Below are 17906 nucleotides of genomic sequence, written 5' to 3'. Positions count from 1 at the left end.
CGGCGAAACCACAGTGAACCTGAGGGCTGGTCTGGGTGAGGAAGAAGGCTCACCGCAAACCCAGATGTGACCTGGCCTCACAAAAGCTACCACACGTTCCCACCCGACGTGGAAAAACCACAGGAGGCACCGAGTCCGGGCATCTTTGGGCAGTCAGCAATTTCGGCAGCGCTCGCTTTGCACTTCAGAGTCGAGAAACTTGTGACAACAAGGTTAGGAAACGACACCTCTGATTTTCCCCTGGTTTTCCGAGGTAGGTGTTAGAAGAGAAGGTAGAGGCGACTCCGGATGTAAGCTAACGCTGAGCGCGCGGCGGTGAACCCACACCTCTTCTGCCACCGATTTTATTGCTGCGGAGCCGTGGGGAGGGGGTCAGCCATCGCCTCCCTCCGCTCCGGGTCCAGCGCCTGCGAGGGCTCCCAGCTCCGCACGAGCCCCCGGCCTCACGCACCCCCCTGCCCTCTTCCCAGAGGATGAGTTTCTGTCACGGGGAAGGGACTTTTACCCGACGTCCCCTCCCCCTCCGCTCTTCTCCCTTTGGTTGAAAAAAAAAATAAATCTTAGTTTTTAATAAGGTTAAAGCTCGCTGTCCCCTTCCAGACCAGACATCCCGTGCTGCTGTTGAAGCCAGCAGCGCAAGAAATTCTTCCCATTACAGATCGTTAATTACGTGCTGTCCAGGTATTTACAAAGAGCTGAATGAGTTCACATCCTGCACATACTTGCAAGGTGTGAGTATTTTAGTCCACGGGGTTAACCCTCTTTTGCACCAGCCAAGCATTTAAGGAAATCAGAGTATGGCGATGGGTTTTGCAAGCGTAGGGATTGTTCGGAGAGAGTCACGAGTGCTTCGGGCAGACTCCCTGCCGCCTGGGGAGGGTGGTGGTCTGCTGGGGTGGTTTATCCTTTGTCACACATCTTATCTGTCCCACGGCTTCCCCCCCTTGTGCAACGGATAACCTTTGAACAGGAGAGAATGACCGACAGACGGCAATGCGTAATGCTGGTTTTGTGTGAACGCTGTTTATAGAGGGTCAGCACAGGAATATCGAAGAGTTATTCTTCAAGTATCTCTGCGAAAAGTCCCCGCCGGCGCCTTTGCAAGCTGCCCGTTGGAGGGGGTGAACAGGTTTTTTGCTCCGCCACCACCTCTGGTTTTCACCTCCAGCCTCTGCCGGGAAGCCTCATCACGGGATCTCTGTTTGCATTTCCTCACATTGAGATAAGTAGCTGCATTATGGTATTTTTTCCATGAACAGCCCCAGCACAGGGAGAAAACAAAACAGACCCAAACCCCCTGTTCAAAGAGGACGCATCATTCTGTTGTCAGAACTTACTCACTTCAGTTTAACATCTTGGTTTTTTAGCATGCTTTATTTGAATGGGTGATGTCCTGGATTCTCCAATACTAATCACCCGTGTGCTTGTCTACATTTTGGACAGAGTATTGCTGCTATCGTTATTTATATTTTTCCAGGTCAGATTTTCCCTGTGCTCTGGACAACGGTGTAGTTTTGTGGTTACTCATTGGCTTTGCACCACAGCCAGGCAGGTGTTTGCAGGTAAGAAGCCGTATGTCTCTCTCTTAAGGGCAAAGCAGCATACAAACTCTTGCGCATCCCTAAACCAGGGCTGAAAAATGGAGTCAAAAGCTAAAATTTGCAACTCCTAAAAAGAGCTCCTTTTATGTACAGCACAGTGAAGTTTGGGGGGGTTGTTTGCGTTCCTCAGTGTCCCCTGACTTTGTAAGAGAGCGTTACTGCTGCTGAAGTTATTTGTGGAACCGACAGGGCCTTTCTCCATTGTCTTAATGATTTAATCATGGATTTAAACAGAACTGTGTTCTGGGCATCAGGCCTTTTAACACGGTCTCGCAGTTCCCACCTCATGAGGGTGTAAAATATTAGAGTAAAACATTCAGGAGTGAAAGCCCATTCGGAGGTGTCCTTTCGGCACAACTATACCCAGCGCCAAGAAGTTAAAAGTGTTTCCCCAAGTCCTTCTACCTTTCCCGACAAACTCACCGAAGAAGGGAATTCCCTCGGGTGCTTCATCGAACAGCTTCAGCATCCCTGCTGCTCCGCTCCCCCAGCCCGCGTCTGCAAAGCCTGGGTGTAGGGGGACGGCTGCCTGGCATTTCGTCTTGGCATTATACTCTTAAATTATCAGAAATCCTCGTCCTGTGGCAGGTTCTGCACTCGCGATTGCCCATCAGGATGAGAACAACGTGACAGAGGTTTCCTGATTAGGTTTCCCCTAATTTAACTACACTGCCCCCACTCAGTGTTGGTAATGGACTGACTACCTCCCCCTAAAAATACTTTTTCTTTAAAATTTGGGGACAAGGAGAGACGTAACATTTGACACTATCTTTTGAACGTGTTCCTTATAGGAAATTTTAAGCATATAGTTGCCTCGACCTGCCTGCTGGCGTGCCAATGATGCGAGGTGCTAACCAGCAAACGGCACACGGAGGAGAACTAACCTCACCCACAGAAATGTGTCTGGGACAGCACAAAAAGAAGAATATTACGAAGGAAAAGCATACCTAGACCAGGACATTGAGCTGAAGCAGATTTTTCAAATGTGACTTCTTCCCATATCCCTTTGGTTCAATATGACAGCGAAAAATCATGGAGGTATTTTAGAAGAAACTGTAAACAATATTGCATGGTGTTAAGAGAAGTCCCAATTGTTAGCTGTTCCCTGCGTTAGAAATAACAGCCTTTCTCCTTCCGTGTGGGTGGGCAGGGGGGACCAAAAAGGCAGATGTGGCATTTAAAAGAGATGTCCTCTGGGAAGGGCAGAGGAGCCGCCACTTGGGTCAAGACGACAGAAAAACTTCGTCAAAACTTAGTGAAATGGGCAGAACAGCAAGGGGCTGCACAGGAGGGGGATTTACTGGTCAGGACTTTCAGGGCAAACTCAATCTGTGCACACTCGATGCAGTACGTATTTTCTTCTGAAATTTAAAACAGAAATGGATTTTTCTGACCATTCGTTAAGTGTAATTTCTTTAAATTAAGGATCTGCATGATTTAATAGGGAGGGTTTCTGCACGTTTCCCTAAGATGTGCATACTTTGTGAGGGCGAGTATTAAAATACGCATTTCTATGCCTAAGACCTTTTACTGCAGCAAACACAAACGTTATATAAAAAGCATGTACGTGACAAAAATGGCACACATTCATTTGGGAAAATAACGTACCAAGTGTTTTAGGCCTAAAGTAATTTAGCTTTAACATGGTGCATCTACGGTAAGGACAGCTTATTTTTAGTTATCGTTCCAATACCGCATTCATAGCGGCAGCCACAGCTCCGTCCTGTAAGGTTGTTGGGCTTTTTCCAGCAAGGCTGACTTTGAATCTTGGAGTGATTTGTGGAGTCGTTACTCAATGCTATTCACAGTTCAAAAGCTCAAGACACACAGGAAAAGTCATGGGTGTGTAATCAAGGATTAATTGTTGCCAGCTTTCAAAGAAAGGAAGGGGGAGGGAAAAAAAAAAGAAAAAGAACGGGGATACAAACAGTTGTTTGAAAGTAGAATGGAAGATTTTAGAGGAAAATTATTACTTCTGTAGCTGCTTAAAGTGTCACTGCCTTTACAAGCGATTTCCCCCAGCATCCCAAGAGCTGAAAAGGCAGCACGGGTTATTATCTAACAAATGACAACCCAGTTCCTCAAAATCTCTTCAGTTTTGCAATTCTGAGTTTCATTTGATGATACTTCTTGAAATTTTCAAGAGCTTTCAGGTCTCAATCGAGTTAAGAAAGTTAATCAGAATCAATGGCGTAAAACAGACCTTTTGTGTATTTCAAAAAAATAAATAAATAAAATTACCCTCTTGTTCCAATACAAAAATACAGTGAGACACCAGTAACAGAAATATTCTCTCTCTCCTCCCTGGCCTTAATTTGGATCTCACCCACAGAACCATATATACTCCTGAGTATCGTAGGAAAATCAGTACCTGGCCAGTAATTGATGTTGCTTAAGTAATTGCACATATATAAAGAAGTTCCCTTCTCTTTTCTGTGTGCTAGCCTCTGCTGAAAGTGAGTGGTCTGAATCCGAGAAGACCAAATGAGGTTATAAACTGAGCTCTGCAGAAATCCACAGTAGACATCATTTGATGAGCGTTAGGACATTCCGGGGAATCTCTGCAGTTTGTAGCTCAGTGAAAGGTTGCAGCGGGGCGGGGGGGAGACACCAAAAATGGCACAGAAGTCATTCACTAGTTCCTTAAGTGTGATCTGTGTAGTTTTAATGACTATTAAAAATCTTGAGTTTAAAAATGCTTATGGATCTTAACAAAAACATCTCCAAATTAAATTTTATTACCACATTCACATTTAGTGTAAGCATCAGTTTATATTTAGGATTCGGTGATCAACTTAACAAAAAGTGTGCTAGGAGTAACGGTCAGGAGTAGGTCCAAGGGCCTCTCATCTTCTGACTTGTGCTAGTAGCGACGCAAGAGTCCAAAGCCCAACAGAGAAGCTAAATATCCACAGGAGATTTTTCCCCGATTACTTCATAAGCTCTAGATGACATCGCAGTTGCATCAGGAGGACAAATCCAACCTGACCTACGAAGGGCACATTGCTTTCAGATTTTAGTAGGGTATGTAAACATTGGTATGTCGTTTTGTTTTTTAAATACACCACAGGCTTAATCCTGCATACCTTGCACACTGCGGGCTTGCCTGAATTTAAATATGGATTTTAAGTAAATAACACAGTACCTAGTACGTGTCCCAGCCTTATCTGTTACTTTTGGCAGAATCCTCATTCTGCACTGCGCGTGGACTTTATTTTCCCTCATTTTAGCACTGAGGATATTGCTCTGGTTTTCTACAAAGAGGAGTATTTAGAAACAGCCCTAAGTTGCATACTACTAAAGGATTGCTGTTTTGTGAACAGGTACTCCACAAAAGCAAACGGGTTCACCAGTTACTTAGGACTATGCTCCTAATTCCCGTAATGCCTTCTCGAGGAGGGGATTCATCTGTCAGGGGAATTTGAAACACATGGACTAGGAGTACACGATGCTGGACATAATTTAGGTGAAATAACCTGCTTTACAGGTTCGGGTTTTTTTGGTTGGTTGGTTGGTTTTTTATGCTCTTCAGATGAAGGAAAAAATTGCTCTCTGGTAGGAGTAGAGTTAAAACTATTTCCAAGGACATCACTGGGCATTACTCGCACTACTCTCAGGTACTCTTGTGAAGTCAGACAAAGAAATGATCAACCGCTCTGGTGCCTAGAACACTCGCTACTCAGGTAATCACAGATTAACCCTTTAACAACAAAGTATGACCCAAAATCCCTGGGAACATGTTCTGGAGTAAGTCAACAGCTATAAAAAGATCATTTGCTAAGAAAATGGTCAATTATGCTTAGACCTGCATGTTGTTCGGGGTAAGATGAAATCTGTGGTACGGTCAGCCAGCACGCGGGCAGGGACCCGGGCCCGGTCACCTGGAGTTTTGACATGGCCCATGAAAGGCCAAGGAAGATGCCCAGAGCTGACCATGACCCCCAGCCAGCTCCCGCTCCAGGGGCCGCGTCTGCCGAGCACGGGGAGGCTGAGCCCGCTCCAGCCCCATCACTCACACACAACCCCTCCAGCCCGGCGTGCCGGGCTCGGGGCTCTGCTCTTTGGGGACCACACTTGGACGTCTCCATGCCAGATGCCGAGGAAGCAAGAGCAGGAATAAACAATGGTTCAGTGCTAAGCAGAAGTACATCTTCTCTTCACAGCACTCACGTCTGTCGTCTTCTTTGCTAAGACTCGTACACGCTGGATGAAATGAGTTTGAGTTTCTTGCTAGAGAGGAAATGTTATCTTGTGATTTCTGCTCATTTCCTGAAGATTTCTGATTAAGTAGAACACAGTAATTTAAAAAATGCATTACAATCTATCTGGCTAAAGTGAACACATGGGACTTGCATAGGGGAAGTCTTTTCAAATAAGTTGCTACCATATATGCTTGGAACCATCACTGAAAGTTTGATGTCCGTGCCATTTTAATTAACAATTTTGAAACAACAGAAAAAAAACCCCAAACCCAAAGTCACACACATTATGGACTATTTACCTGCTAATTCTTTCTTTCATCGAAGCTGCTCCTGCATTACAAAAGCGTAATAAAAATCCCCATACTGGTAAGAACTAGTAAACATTTTTCTTCATTTGCATAAACAAGAAAACCCAAACAAATAAAAAGGCCTAGGATTGTCCCTGGCCAAGAACTGGTTAACCAGTTTGAAACTATGCTCAAGATTTCCTGAAAACATATTTGTCTTTCAGCCAAACAATACTGTAAAAGCAATGCAAATGCTTTGCTTTAAAAGTGTGCTTTTTCTGTTCACAGAGACGAGTAGTGTAAAAATAAATCATCCATGAAGCATATTTTCATTTTTAATTTTATCCTTTGATAGATCAGTTGCTCCGAAATCCCTTAACAACCAAGGAAAAAAAAAGAGTTACAGGGTTCACATTTTAAAGATTGTCGATTGTACAGACCAAATGTTGCTAACCCATGGAAAGATTTATGGGCCGCTTCTGCCATGACCTGAAAACGCTGGATTCTATTTAACATGAAGTCAGTATCTGTAGTAGCCTACAAGGTCGGTAAGGCATTTCACTGCTTTCTCGCACCTTGCTTTTCTCTGGCAAAACCAGCTGTGATCACTCAGCAGGTCCTAAAGAACTAAGTTACAGAAAAGGAACAGATTTTATATTTCCAGGTGACAAGAATGAACAAAGAACGTGATTTGAGCAATCACTTAAAAGCCCATTAGTGCCAATTTCACTACGGTTTACACCGGATGATCAAGTTACTTTAGGACTTAAAAAATTAAACAACCCAAACCCTATTTGAAGGAGCTTAGCAAGCCAAAAGGACGGAGAGGGGGGAAGGAACCCACACTGAGTTTGAGTTTGGCAACGTGAAACCTGCTTTACTGTTCGGCTACGCTGAACAGTAAAGAGCAACGTGTATTCAGCACAAGGCTGACGATTTGACCATCTGCACACTACTATTAAACGTGCATTTTCATTGATATGCTCTGTTTTTAGGAGGCGGTGAGAGTTTGAATTTATTTTTAGGAAACCAAAACATTTCACTTAATTGATTAACATGCGAGATTTTCATGAGGGAATGAAGGTTAGTTACATTTCCAACAGGATTTCAAAACTACATTTTGCCTATTCAACTCTAAAAACTAAGCTGAATATAAGGCTGAAAGGTTTAAAAGACTAATCAAAGTAACAGAAGTCAGAAAGACAATAACAATACAGCACCTGAAAATGGGTAATTCACACATTTTTGACATTTGTGTCTTGCATAGACAAATACTTACTCATTTTTTTTCCTCCCAAGACTCAGCTTCAGAAAATAAATCTTAAATCAATCTTTATTGCAATTAAATGCATGTGTTGCAATTTTTCAAAATACCAGGGTTTTTTTCTTTAAGTGCTACAAGTCTAATGGTTTTATGAAGCTATCATCCCTTGGAAAGGCTTTGTTTCACCCTTTGAGCTGTCAAGTTCACAAAGTCAGGAAGCTGAACTGCCTTCTAAATCTTCCAGAAACAAAGAGATACATTATTCATGCAGTAAGTCTTTGTGGCCCTACTCCACCAGAATATCCATTAACCTGAAGCTACTTTTAAAGCCCAGGAACTGGGAACTCTAATTCCTCAGCGTAGGTCCGCCTTTGGGCCATGTTTTGAACATCAAAACGATAACGTGGAGCACACCAGCTCAACATGAATTTCTGCCTTTCTAAGCCCTTCGTCCATACTCTGGTTTCCACTGGAAGAAAGCCCAGGTATGCAGGCAGGATCAAGTTGGAGGGCTCTCCAAAAGGTTCCTAACAGTGACCAGGGACCAGAACAAGGAACCGATTCTCTCGCAGGCAAAAGCAGCCCGACATCCAGCCTCACAGTTTCCCTGAGGTCAGCAGGACTCCCCTTTGACCCAACATCCAGATCTAGGAAACTCTCTGCAAGAGCCAGAGCCATGTCTGTTGATTCTAAATGTTTTCCAACATGATTATTTCTTTGGAACAGCCATTTAAATATATATCCTGATCAACTTGGAATTGATTTACTAAAATGCAATGGTTCTAAAGTTAAAGAACAACAGGAAATTGCCTTGTCTGTTACAGAAACCTTGGAAAAACTGGACTGAGAACTCTGTTTTGGGTTAATGATCTAGACTATGTTGAAAAACATTCAGAAGTTTCAATAATCATAATTGCAGAAGAATTACACTGATTTTAAAAAAAAATTAGTTGTATTGCATATCAATATGACTTTAATTGGGGGCAGGAGAGGGGAATTATAAATGGACTTAAAGTTAGGTCCCCTATAAAGACTTTTTAACTCATGTAAACACGTACCTTTCCTGAATAGTGATGCTTTGCTTAAACCAGCAATGTTTCTTACACCGCAAAAAATGAAGAACACTTTTTAAAAAAAAAAAACCAACAACAAAAAACCCCACCACACTCATGAAAACAACAAGCACTTCTGTGCAGTTCATACCCACTACAGAATTATCACTGAATTAAAAGACAAGGTTTGAGTTCCAAATGTTAAGCAGTACCTTCGATTACATCGATAAAGCCTTTTCAGTTTGGGGAATTCATGTTCCTATGTTTTTACGTTTCTAATTTGACAGTAAGACTATTCCATATTCCCCCTTTCACAGTAAATCCCGTCAACTTCACTTTCCAGGTATTGATAAACTAGCTGAAGACAAGGTCCTAAATGTTTCAAAAGAATAAAACTGCTGCTGCATGTAAGAGGGGGGGATAAAAAAAGCTAACAAGATAACGGTTTCTTTCTGAAAAATAAACTTTCAGAAGTTTGCAAACCCTGATGTCTGTCTGTTTCCAACTGAGTTCCAAGTGGCACAAACTACATACCCCTGAACCCTCTTCCAGCCAGCTGTAGAGATACTAAATTGTTTTAATACCCTCTCTAAGATCTCAATTCTCATAGGCACAAACTACATACCCCTGAACCCTCTTCCAGCCAGCTGTAGAGATACTAAATTGTTTTAATACCCTAAGATCTCAGTTCTCATAGTTTTGAAGTGTGGGCAAACACCCATTGCCACATTATCTCCAAACCACAGAAGTTTTGCCCATTTTGGTTGATCCTTCCTTTCATTGCTGGCTACTCGCTACCCCAATAGATCTGCTGGCTGAGCTGCTTCCCAGGCCACCTTGAAGTAGGCTGGGGAAAGCTCAGCTGGTAGATCTGAGACAGCGTCAACTGGTCAAGGAGGGCAAGGAGATCATGAGAAATGGCCTGTTCCTCCAACATTGGCTGATTTGGAAAAGGACGTATTTGTCCATAGGCCTGTAGACACTGCGAAGTAGACTATTCACCTGCCTACGTGCTAGAAGTACAAGGATTAACACACTATTAAATATGAACGAGGGTAGCTAAATAAAAACCTCCAAACAAACCAACAAATATAACATACTACATAATGGAAACTGTGGGGGTGATGAGGCGCTTACGGAGTTAAATCAAAAACAACTAAAAAGAAAGAGATAGAATCTGTCTCTTGGTTCTAGTCATCTCGAGCAGTAGGTTGAATGTTTCCAAAGGAGCATGATTTGTACACGATAGCTGTCTTTTTCAACGTTTTGGGGTCAAACTGTATTTGACAATAGCATTTGAGATAGTTATGCTATGTCAAAGCCTTCTTAATTAAATCTTTCATTATTCATTTACTATGCTTTTTAACAAACATGGCACATTAGTGGCAAAGCAGAGAAGTTAGAAGAAGAAAACAAATTCTTTAGAAGTTACCACTCCAGCTGGAGTAGATTACAGCATTTGAACTAAGAAGCAAGATTCTCAGCCAGGAAAAAGCAAAAGCCATAGCAGAAACATCACTTGTGTTGAGTAAAAGCCAACACCAATTTTTCAAAACAGCTACTAGTCACTGAAAACTAGTCTTATTCTCCAATACGTATGCCAATGCTACTGACATTTCTTTCTGAAGTTTTTCTTCATACCAACTTACAGTTGCCTTGGAAGACAATCTTTAAAGACCAGCTTCCAACCATTTAAGCAGGTCAGAAAGTACATGCGTTAATCCTGAAATCAATGGGACCTAAGCACACGTGTGAGTGTTTTGTGAAGCAGAAATGAAGTCTTCAAGTAAATATGTGAATTTGTCAAAGGGCTTTGTTCAAATACAATGTCTAAAGATTCCAAAAGCTAATGTCTTTTTCCCTGTCACATTAAAAACGCAACTAGATTTGGTCTAAATCAGAAAAAAGTTCTGGCTTTCGTCTCACCCAACATTGTGACAAATGAACAGAGGGGAAAGAGGACATTGATCCTACCATGAGACTCTTGGAGTCTGTTATTTGTACTTAACAAGGGGAAATACAAAGTTCCAAAAATAAGTGTTCATGGACAGACAGACACAGACTCCAAACTTTGGGAAAAAAAGGAATTAACTGTTACCACAAAAAAAAAAAAAAAAAAGGCATTTTCATCACTAGCTCTTAGCTTTTCAATGACACACAAGGATTTTCTACTCTAATAAAGCCTGCTGTATATTCTGGTAGTGACCTTCAGATTTGAAGAAATTTTATATAAATCCATTAAGTTATACTTCTTTTTGTATCGGGGAAAATATTTCAAATTCAATAAAACAACAGAGTGATAGCAGAATTCATGACTGTATAGTAGGCAACTTTTCATTTTTCAAACTCAGTTGTACAAACTATAAACTGTTAAATTTCTCTAGTAACTGGAAAAGTTGTGGGTATTCGAATTTACTTACCTGAATACTCATTTAGCAAATATTTTCAGATACAAGTCTAGATACAGAGTTAATGTAATTTGAATATTAGTTTACACATAGTATAAATCAATGGTTGACAATATCAAAATCCCATCAAACAGTGGGCCCTTCTTATGCTATTATCAAATATAGTATATCACTGTGGGATAGCTGAGAATCACAGAATGCTAGCATAGGCTTGTTTATTAAATTGGGTCAGTTTTCAGACCTTCCAAATAGGAATACTAAACATTTATTTTTCCCCTCTGGAAATTCTGTGGTTTTTTTTTTTTTTTCCTCCTGCTTAATACAGTCGTCATCCCAATTCCTAGTGAATTTATAAAAATATTTTTTTATCCAATAACCCCGGCAAGGTAAAAATAGGAGTTTTTATAGCAAATGATAAACAGGCTCACGGACTATGAGAGAAACTAAACGTATTTAAATTGCCATACATTCGCTACTGAATCACACATCAACAGTTTCCTTTTATGTGTGTTGCTGTCCACCTCAGACTAGCAGTTTTTAAGGTGCAGAAGCATCTTTCAAATATATGCATCTAAATTAATGATCAAGTTCCACACACTAGTGTCACATGCTTTAAATTTACATCACCTGCCCATCAAGAGCTGTCTTAAATAACAGCATTAATTGAAACTGCATAATTCTTTAGAAATCGCAGCACTTCCAATTCATAGAACAAAGGGGTGCTTATGTGGTTCTTTATATTACTAGATATAATTTTCTGAAATAAGAAAAGAAATTGGAAAACACATTTGAAAGAAGTTGCTGCACCTGCAAAAACACTCTTTAAGCTTACTATGAAATACAAAAAAGTGCACCCTTCTATATCTACATATAAAACATATTAGAAATAAAACTTGTGTAAAATGTTTGCTGTGCAAACTATAAAAACAGTCAGTCAGTCCATTCTTTTTCCTAAACATTTTGTCACACTCTCTTGCTTCCTACTGCAGAGAATCGCTGTTATCCAAGACCAGCCCACTGATATTTGTTGTCGAGAGATCTCCTCCATCATCTTCACCGCTGTCTACAGACTCATCCTCACTTTGTCCTGCCATCATAACTTGCTGAACAGCCAAAGTAGCACCATCGGATGACAAAGACTGGAGACTGTCTACATTCATGTTGACTGGAGCTGTAATTGTTACAACAGCACCTGGAGAAGCACAATTGTAGTACTTTAGCATCTTCCTTGGTTTCTAAGTAATACATATTTATATATAACAGAGTTTGTTTCTAATCAACACAAAGAAAACCTAAGAAACTAAATTAAAATAAAAGCTATATAGATTGTCAAACACTTAAGTATCAGGAAACACCAGAATTAAGTTGGCCAGGAACCTTAAACTTAGCTGTGTTATGGACACCCATTACAGCAATTCTCCAACCAAGTCATTGCAAGACCATTTCTGCAAAGTATTCCAGCTTAATTCATTGCAGAAAAATGGGAGTGTTCACAGAGATTCAAGGTGACTTAAATGGATGAAGCTGTTGTCAGATCCAGTGGAGGCTGAGCGAAAAGTTGCTACAAACTGGAAAGGAATAAAGCAGCAGGTGGCAGGACAGAAAGGATGGTCCTGAGATTAAAGGAGTTATTGATCTTAAATTTGTTTGATCTGATGCTAAGGAAGTTACTTCGGTCAAAGCCTTTAGAGGCTCTATTACATTTCTCTGCTTCTCAATGTTCAACTTGAAACACATGAGGCATAAGTAGACTTGCAGATGCTCAGTCCCTCCAGCAGTAGTGAAAGGAATGTGAACAGGATGGGGAGTCATGAAACTGAAATTCCAGTGCCATCCTGCTAATCAAACAGAATGCTACTGATGTGCATACACATACTGAGAAATTAGTTGCACATCTAACCTTTGTTCTGTTGTTTCATAACTTTTGAAACAAAAGCAAGTGTCTCTCAACATAAATTCCAATAAAACACTGCCCTCAAAACACAGAAAATTTTTAAAGAGGGAAAAATTGGCACATTTCTCTTACGTTTTTCCAGATTAAAACCACATTTATATGGAAATATCAACAAGTTCCCCTCCCACTAAAGGTATCAAACCCTTCATTTCCCTGTTACAGAAAAATGAACATTACTATCTGTGGTTTAGTCAGCTCTCCTTACCATCTGACATCGTGAGCTCGTTAGATTGCTGCTGAGCAACTCCTGAGGCAATGGAGTCAGGCCAGAACCTCTGAACCGGTCGGTTCTGAGCTGTTTTCTTCTTTGTTTTTGGAGTTTCAGAACAACTGGAATCCAGCATTGGCTGAAGAATTCGCCTTCTAGCATTGATAAACCTAAATACAATCAAAAGGCAAGAAGTACTTATGACTAATCGATTGTAAATTCTCTCTCAGATTTACAAAGTACGCATTGGGGAGGAATATAAAATCTTCTCCCTACCAGCCTGTCTTGACATTATTTTTTAATGTTTACAATCGCTCCTAGAACACTGTCATCCTTTGATTTTGGCAAACTAGCTAAGAAAGTACTTCTATCATTTTGGCGCTAGCAGCATTTTTTCCCATACCTCAGAGGGGGGAATTCTCCAGACAGCATGACAGATGTACATTTCAAGATCTTCTTATAAAACTAAGCACCAGAAAACTTGCTGACAGCACAGCTCAGAAAGCTGATACTCCTCTCATTAGGGTTCACCTAAAGTCTAGCCCCTGCCTAACCTAGTTTGTTCAGTCTGGTTCCATTTCGTTCCTTAAGCTCCCACATTACTGATTTTTATAGGCTCCCTGGCTTTCCAAGGTCTGCTTCCTGCTCTAGGAGACAACAGCAAACACGTTTTTCAGATCTTTCCCAATTCCTTTTCATTCCCTGATTTTCACTTGTTTACTTTAGTATGCTAATCGCTGCCCTTCCCTTTTCTGTTAGTGAACAGGAAAATAATGGTGTCACTTCTCACTTAGCTACCAGCAGTTAACTGAATCAATTCCAGCACAGCTAGCTGCGACAAGGAGCTGTGACTGAAGACAGCATCCCTTGCTGAATCTGACAAAACACATCCAGGACCCATCTTTACCTGCAGTGGAAGGAAGTAGGGTGCAGCTGGCAGGTCCATATGGTGTAAAGCAATGCTTTGCAGAGACATTAGTTGGATTCCCGTACCATAAAGCTCCGTTACTATTGTGTCACACAGGCATCGTTACACTGTTCCACTTTTGGAAACGGTGTACTGCCACTAACTTGAGTATTTCCCCACCAGACCCCTCTGCAGCCATGCAGCCAGTGTCATCTTTGAAATCTGAGGAAGATCCCTGTTGGGACTTAGCTGCAATAATTTTAGGAACCAATACCACAAGCAGAATAGTATGCACGACAGCACCCTCACTCCTCTTCTGCAGGGGCAGGCGTATTATCTTAAAAGATATTACATGTTAAAACATGTTGAGCCATGAACTAGAGTAGTTGAGGTACTGACACTTTCCATTCGGACATCATTGCTCAGGGGATAGCATCCTTTGATACAAGAGTAGAATGAATATCTGTTGACAGTAACTTCTTAAACATTTGCAACCATGATTACCAGAGAACACTTTACAGAGCTTCAGGTCACTAAATGCCTTTAAACTTCAATTTCTTCACTTGCAGAAGAGACATAAGAGTACTTCCACCTCTTTCAGCAATAGAACAGCATGTAATTCCTTGATGTTGCAAAGTTTCCTGGAGTCCTTATGTAATTTAAATGGCACAAGTATTACTACACCTTACTATACAAATAATATGCTTGTGTATGAGTGCATAATTCTTCTACTTTTATACATATTTTGTAACATATGTAGAACAGTAAGTTCAACACCAGGTATCCAAGTTACACTCTTAACTGTTTCTCTATGTTGTAAGCACATGGAAACACCAATACACATTAAGTAAAAGTTTTTGCTCTTACCAGTTGTTAACCTGGAGTAGTGTCAGATTTGTTTGTGCTGCAATCTGTTTCTTCTCATCCTCTGTTGGATATGGATGCTAAACGGGACAAAAAAAGCAAACAAAAATGGCATAAGCTTGTTTCATCTCCTCATCAAAAATAAGGACTCCTTTATTACAACTGATTAAAGCTGCTAGATTAAGACCATCTGACTTGTTAAAAAACAAATTTTAGAAACCTCACAAACTTTTAGATAAAAATCATTTAAGAAAGAGTGCTTTACTACACAAAACTGATTGTATCCTTGAAAGTGTATATGATACCATTAAACTGCTGATGTGTAATTCAGAAGAAAAAGCTTCCCATGGCTGACAGTCTTTATTAAACAGCGTGATCCCTGGGCAACACAGCATGTGATAAGATCTGATTAGTTATGCTGTCTAAGGGCAATGTCATATGAGAGTACTGACAAGCATATTCTAGTTAAATAAAGCTACTCTGAACGAAACGGATGATGGGAGTGTACATAACATAAGAAACGTACATGCAGTTTCCCTGTATTGTTTGTCTGTTGTAAAATGGCTGTAAAAGACAAAATATCAATCAACTAAACATTGTGATATAACTTGAGACCCATTTATCCTTTCACAATAAGTATTTATGCAAAGGAAAGACGTTCTATTGAACACACAAGTAGACAGTAACACACTTGTTACACATTAGAAGGATTGTTGGAAAGGAGATAAAGCCAGAAAATTTGAAATTCTCCTCTACAAAAAACCCCCCACAAAACACAGATGGAACTATTTTTCCTTGTGCCATGAACCAGGGTGTAGAGAGCATTAAGTTCTCAACACAATGAAATGAAGAAAGATCCCTTTTAACAATGTTTATTGAGATCACGAGGTACAAATGTAACATACTTATTAAAACGATAATAAAAATCAGCCAACATTAGACTGTGGAGCTATTCCAAATGACTTCAGGGAAAGCTGAAGTGAGATTACACAAATTACAAGAGAATAAATTCACCTTCTTTATGAAGCAAAATCATAAGAGACCACATAAAAGAGTTACATAAAAACCTGTGACTCCTGATCATGTTCAGCTCTTACCCCTATGTGCTGAAAAAGCCAAGATCTCATCACATTTGTAGCGTGCTTGGGAAGAACTCCTCTTTTATTTTTCGATGAGCCATCATCTTGATGCAAGATGCCTAGATCTTGGTTTAATTGCAACTGAAGCTGCACATACAATTTTAGAAGAAATAAGGCAGTTAACATAGTAATAGCAGTATTCTGTATCAATGTATAACAACTCATTTATAGAAGGAATGAAAAGAAATTAGGCTTGAGGCATGCTGATTACAAAAAGCCACTTAATTTGCTAGGGAAGACTTCCAATAGCAGCTCTTCTACAAGATCATTCCAAAATGTCTTTATCCAGGGAAAATGCTGTATCAGATTTCTATAGTTTTCACATTTCATGTAACTTTTATTTTAAGAATTACAGCTGTAATCAGGCTGTGTAGGTGACCTTGTGACAACAGCCAAATGTTGATTTACTGTAATTTAGAATAAAATCCACCTATGTAGTACATGTCAGGTTAATGATCCTCTGTACTAATCTATGCTACCCTAGGGATCTGGTTGTCATTTGCACATGTGAAGAGCAACTGAAAAACACAATGCTGAATATACTCAATGTGTGCAAACATAAACAACTATAGAAGCTGTAAAATAGCACTGATTTAAGACTTAAATAAAGAATTTAAAGTAAAATTAATTATTATGCTAGAATTGCAAACAAAGATGCTAAAGGTCCTGCTAAATAAATGCAACTACATTCTCAAAGAGCAAGAAGATACATACAGTAGTACCCTTAATTCGCTTTACAACACTCTTGCTATTTTCCTGAAGGTTCATATTTCTTTCTCACTTTTGCTTTCTTTTTCACTTCTTATGGATACATCAAACCATCTGCACATCGGTTAACTGAACATTAGGGAATATGTTCTTAAATGGTTATGCAGGGATAAGCAGAAACAGCACATAAATTGCATATGAGATTATATTTCACACAATTATAACTGAAATCCCCCTAAATCAGTTTTTTCAGACAGTACAGAGCAATTTTTTCAAGACAGTCATTATGTCTATGTCCCGTATGAAACAAGTTTTAAACGAGGTTTCAGCTATCGAATTACAACAAATATATATTTGGAGCATACTTTTTATTTCCAAAATAATGTGTTACATTCTAAATAATCTGCTTCTATGTGGAGGCTTTATAATGAACCTTCAATAGCTTGCTCCCAGTATTTTTCCCCTACCTTCACAGCATTCTGAAACACTGAAAAAGAAGAATTTGAAGAAGGATTTCCTATGGGACACAAGGAACACAGGGTTTGGAGATTCCTACTAACATCAAGAGTAGACATAGTTTATAGGCTATAGGCATTATTTTCCACTCAGGTGTTTGGTTGGGTTTTTTTCATCAGAGGTATAAAAAGCATTTTTCTTCAAAAACACTTCAGTCTAGCAGAGTAATTTTACACTTCTCTTTCTGAAATGTATCTGAGGACAGAACTGCATGCATTCTAGGAAAGAATATGGGCAAGTACATATATGCTACTGCCAATAAAAGAAGATAAGAATACTCTAAGCATACTTTTTTGGTTGGAATGTAGGAAGACAAGACAGTGAGTCAGTGATTACCAACAGATTTTATGCTGCGGAGATAGCAGCTCTTCATTCACATTTTTAATTGACTCCAGATTTCTGGAAGATTTGATTTACCATTTCCTGCTCAAAGAGAAAGCTGGCAAGGTTTCCCATAACTGAAGATGGTCTAGTTTTCATGTTTCCTTTTCCTTAGTTGTTTCTTTGAGCTCTCCATATCCAACTTGTAAGAGCCTCCCCAAAAAAGGGTGCTGGCCCTTATCTTTTAGGGTATGATATAATGATATAATGTGAGGATCTCCCATAGTCTCAACTGAGTATTTTGAAGATTTTATGGTAAAATGCTTCTCAAGATACATAAATTCTGAAATACATACAGTTTCACAGTACTAGTCGTTGTCATCACGATAAAAAGCCAAACTTCTGACAACAGCAGTGAGGTACCATAATGCAATATAGAAAAATCTATCCAGCCATAAACCTATGTCATGGTTTG

The 17906-nt window shown here is 40.0% G+C and overlaps 1 protein-coding gene across 1 annotated transcript in view; it reads right to left on the bottom strand.

Annotated features, from left to right (window-relative positions):
• Positions 1 to 11307: 11307 nt before the first annotated feature.
• Positions 11308 to 17906, bottom strand: part of MEIS2 (Meis homeobox 2) — a 28285-nt gene continuing 21686 nt past the window's right edge. Inside the window, exons 8-11 of the mRNA XM_009705725.1 lie at positions 15845 to 15973; positions 14751 to 14827; positions 12974 to 13146; positions 11308 to 12006 (exon numbers count right to left, since the gene is read on the bottom strand). Of these exons, the coding sequence (XP_009704027.1) occupies positions 11795 to 12006; positions 12974 to 13146; positions 14751 to 14827; positions 15845 to 15973 (591 nt within the window). The 3' untranslated portion in view covers positions 11308 to 11794. The remainder of the gene's footprint in view (positions 12007 to 12973; positions 13147 to 14750; positions 14828 to 15844; positions 15974 to 17906) is intronic.

This window comes from Cariama cristata, unplaced genomic scaffold (assembly GCF_000690535.1).
Source record: "Cariama cristata isolate BGI_N322 unplaced genomic scaffold, ASM69053v1 scaffold17988, whole genome shotgun sequence".
Classification (NCBI taxonomy): domain Eukaryota; kingdom Metazoa; phylum Chordata; class Aves; order Cariamiformes; family Cariamidae; genus Cariama; species Cariama cristata.
The sequence above is the reverse complement of the archived record's forward strand: the minus strand, read 5'-3'. Positions and strand labels throughout refer to the sequence as shown.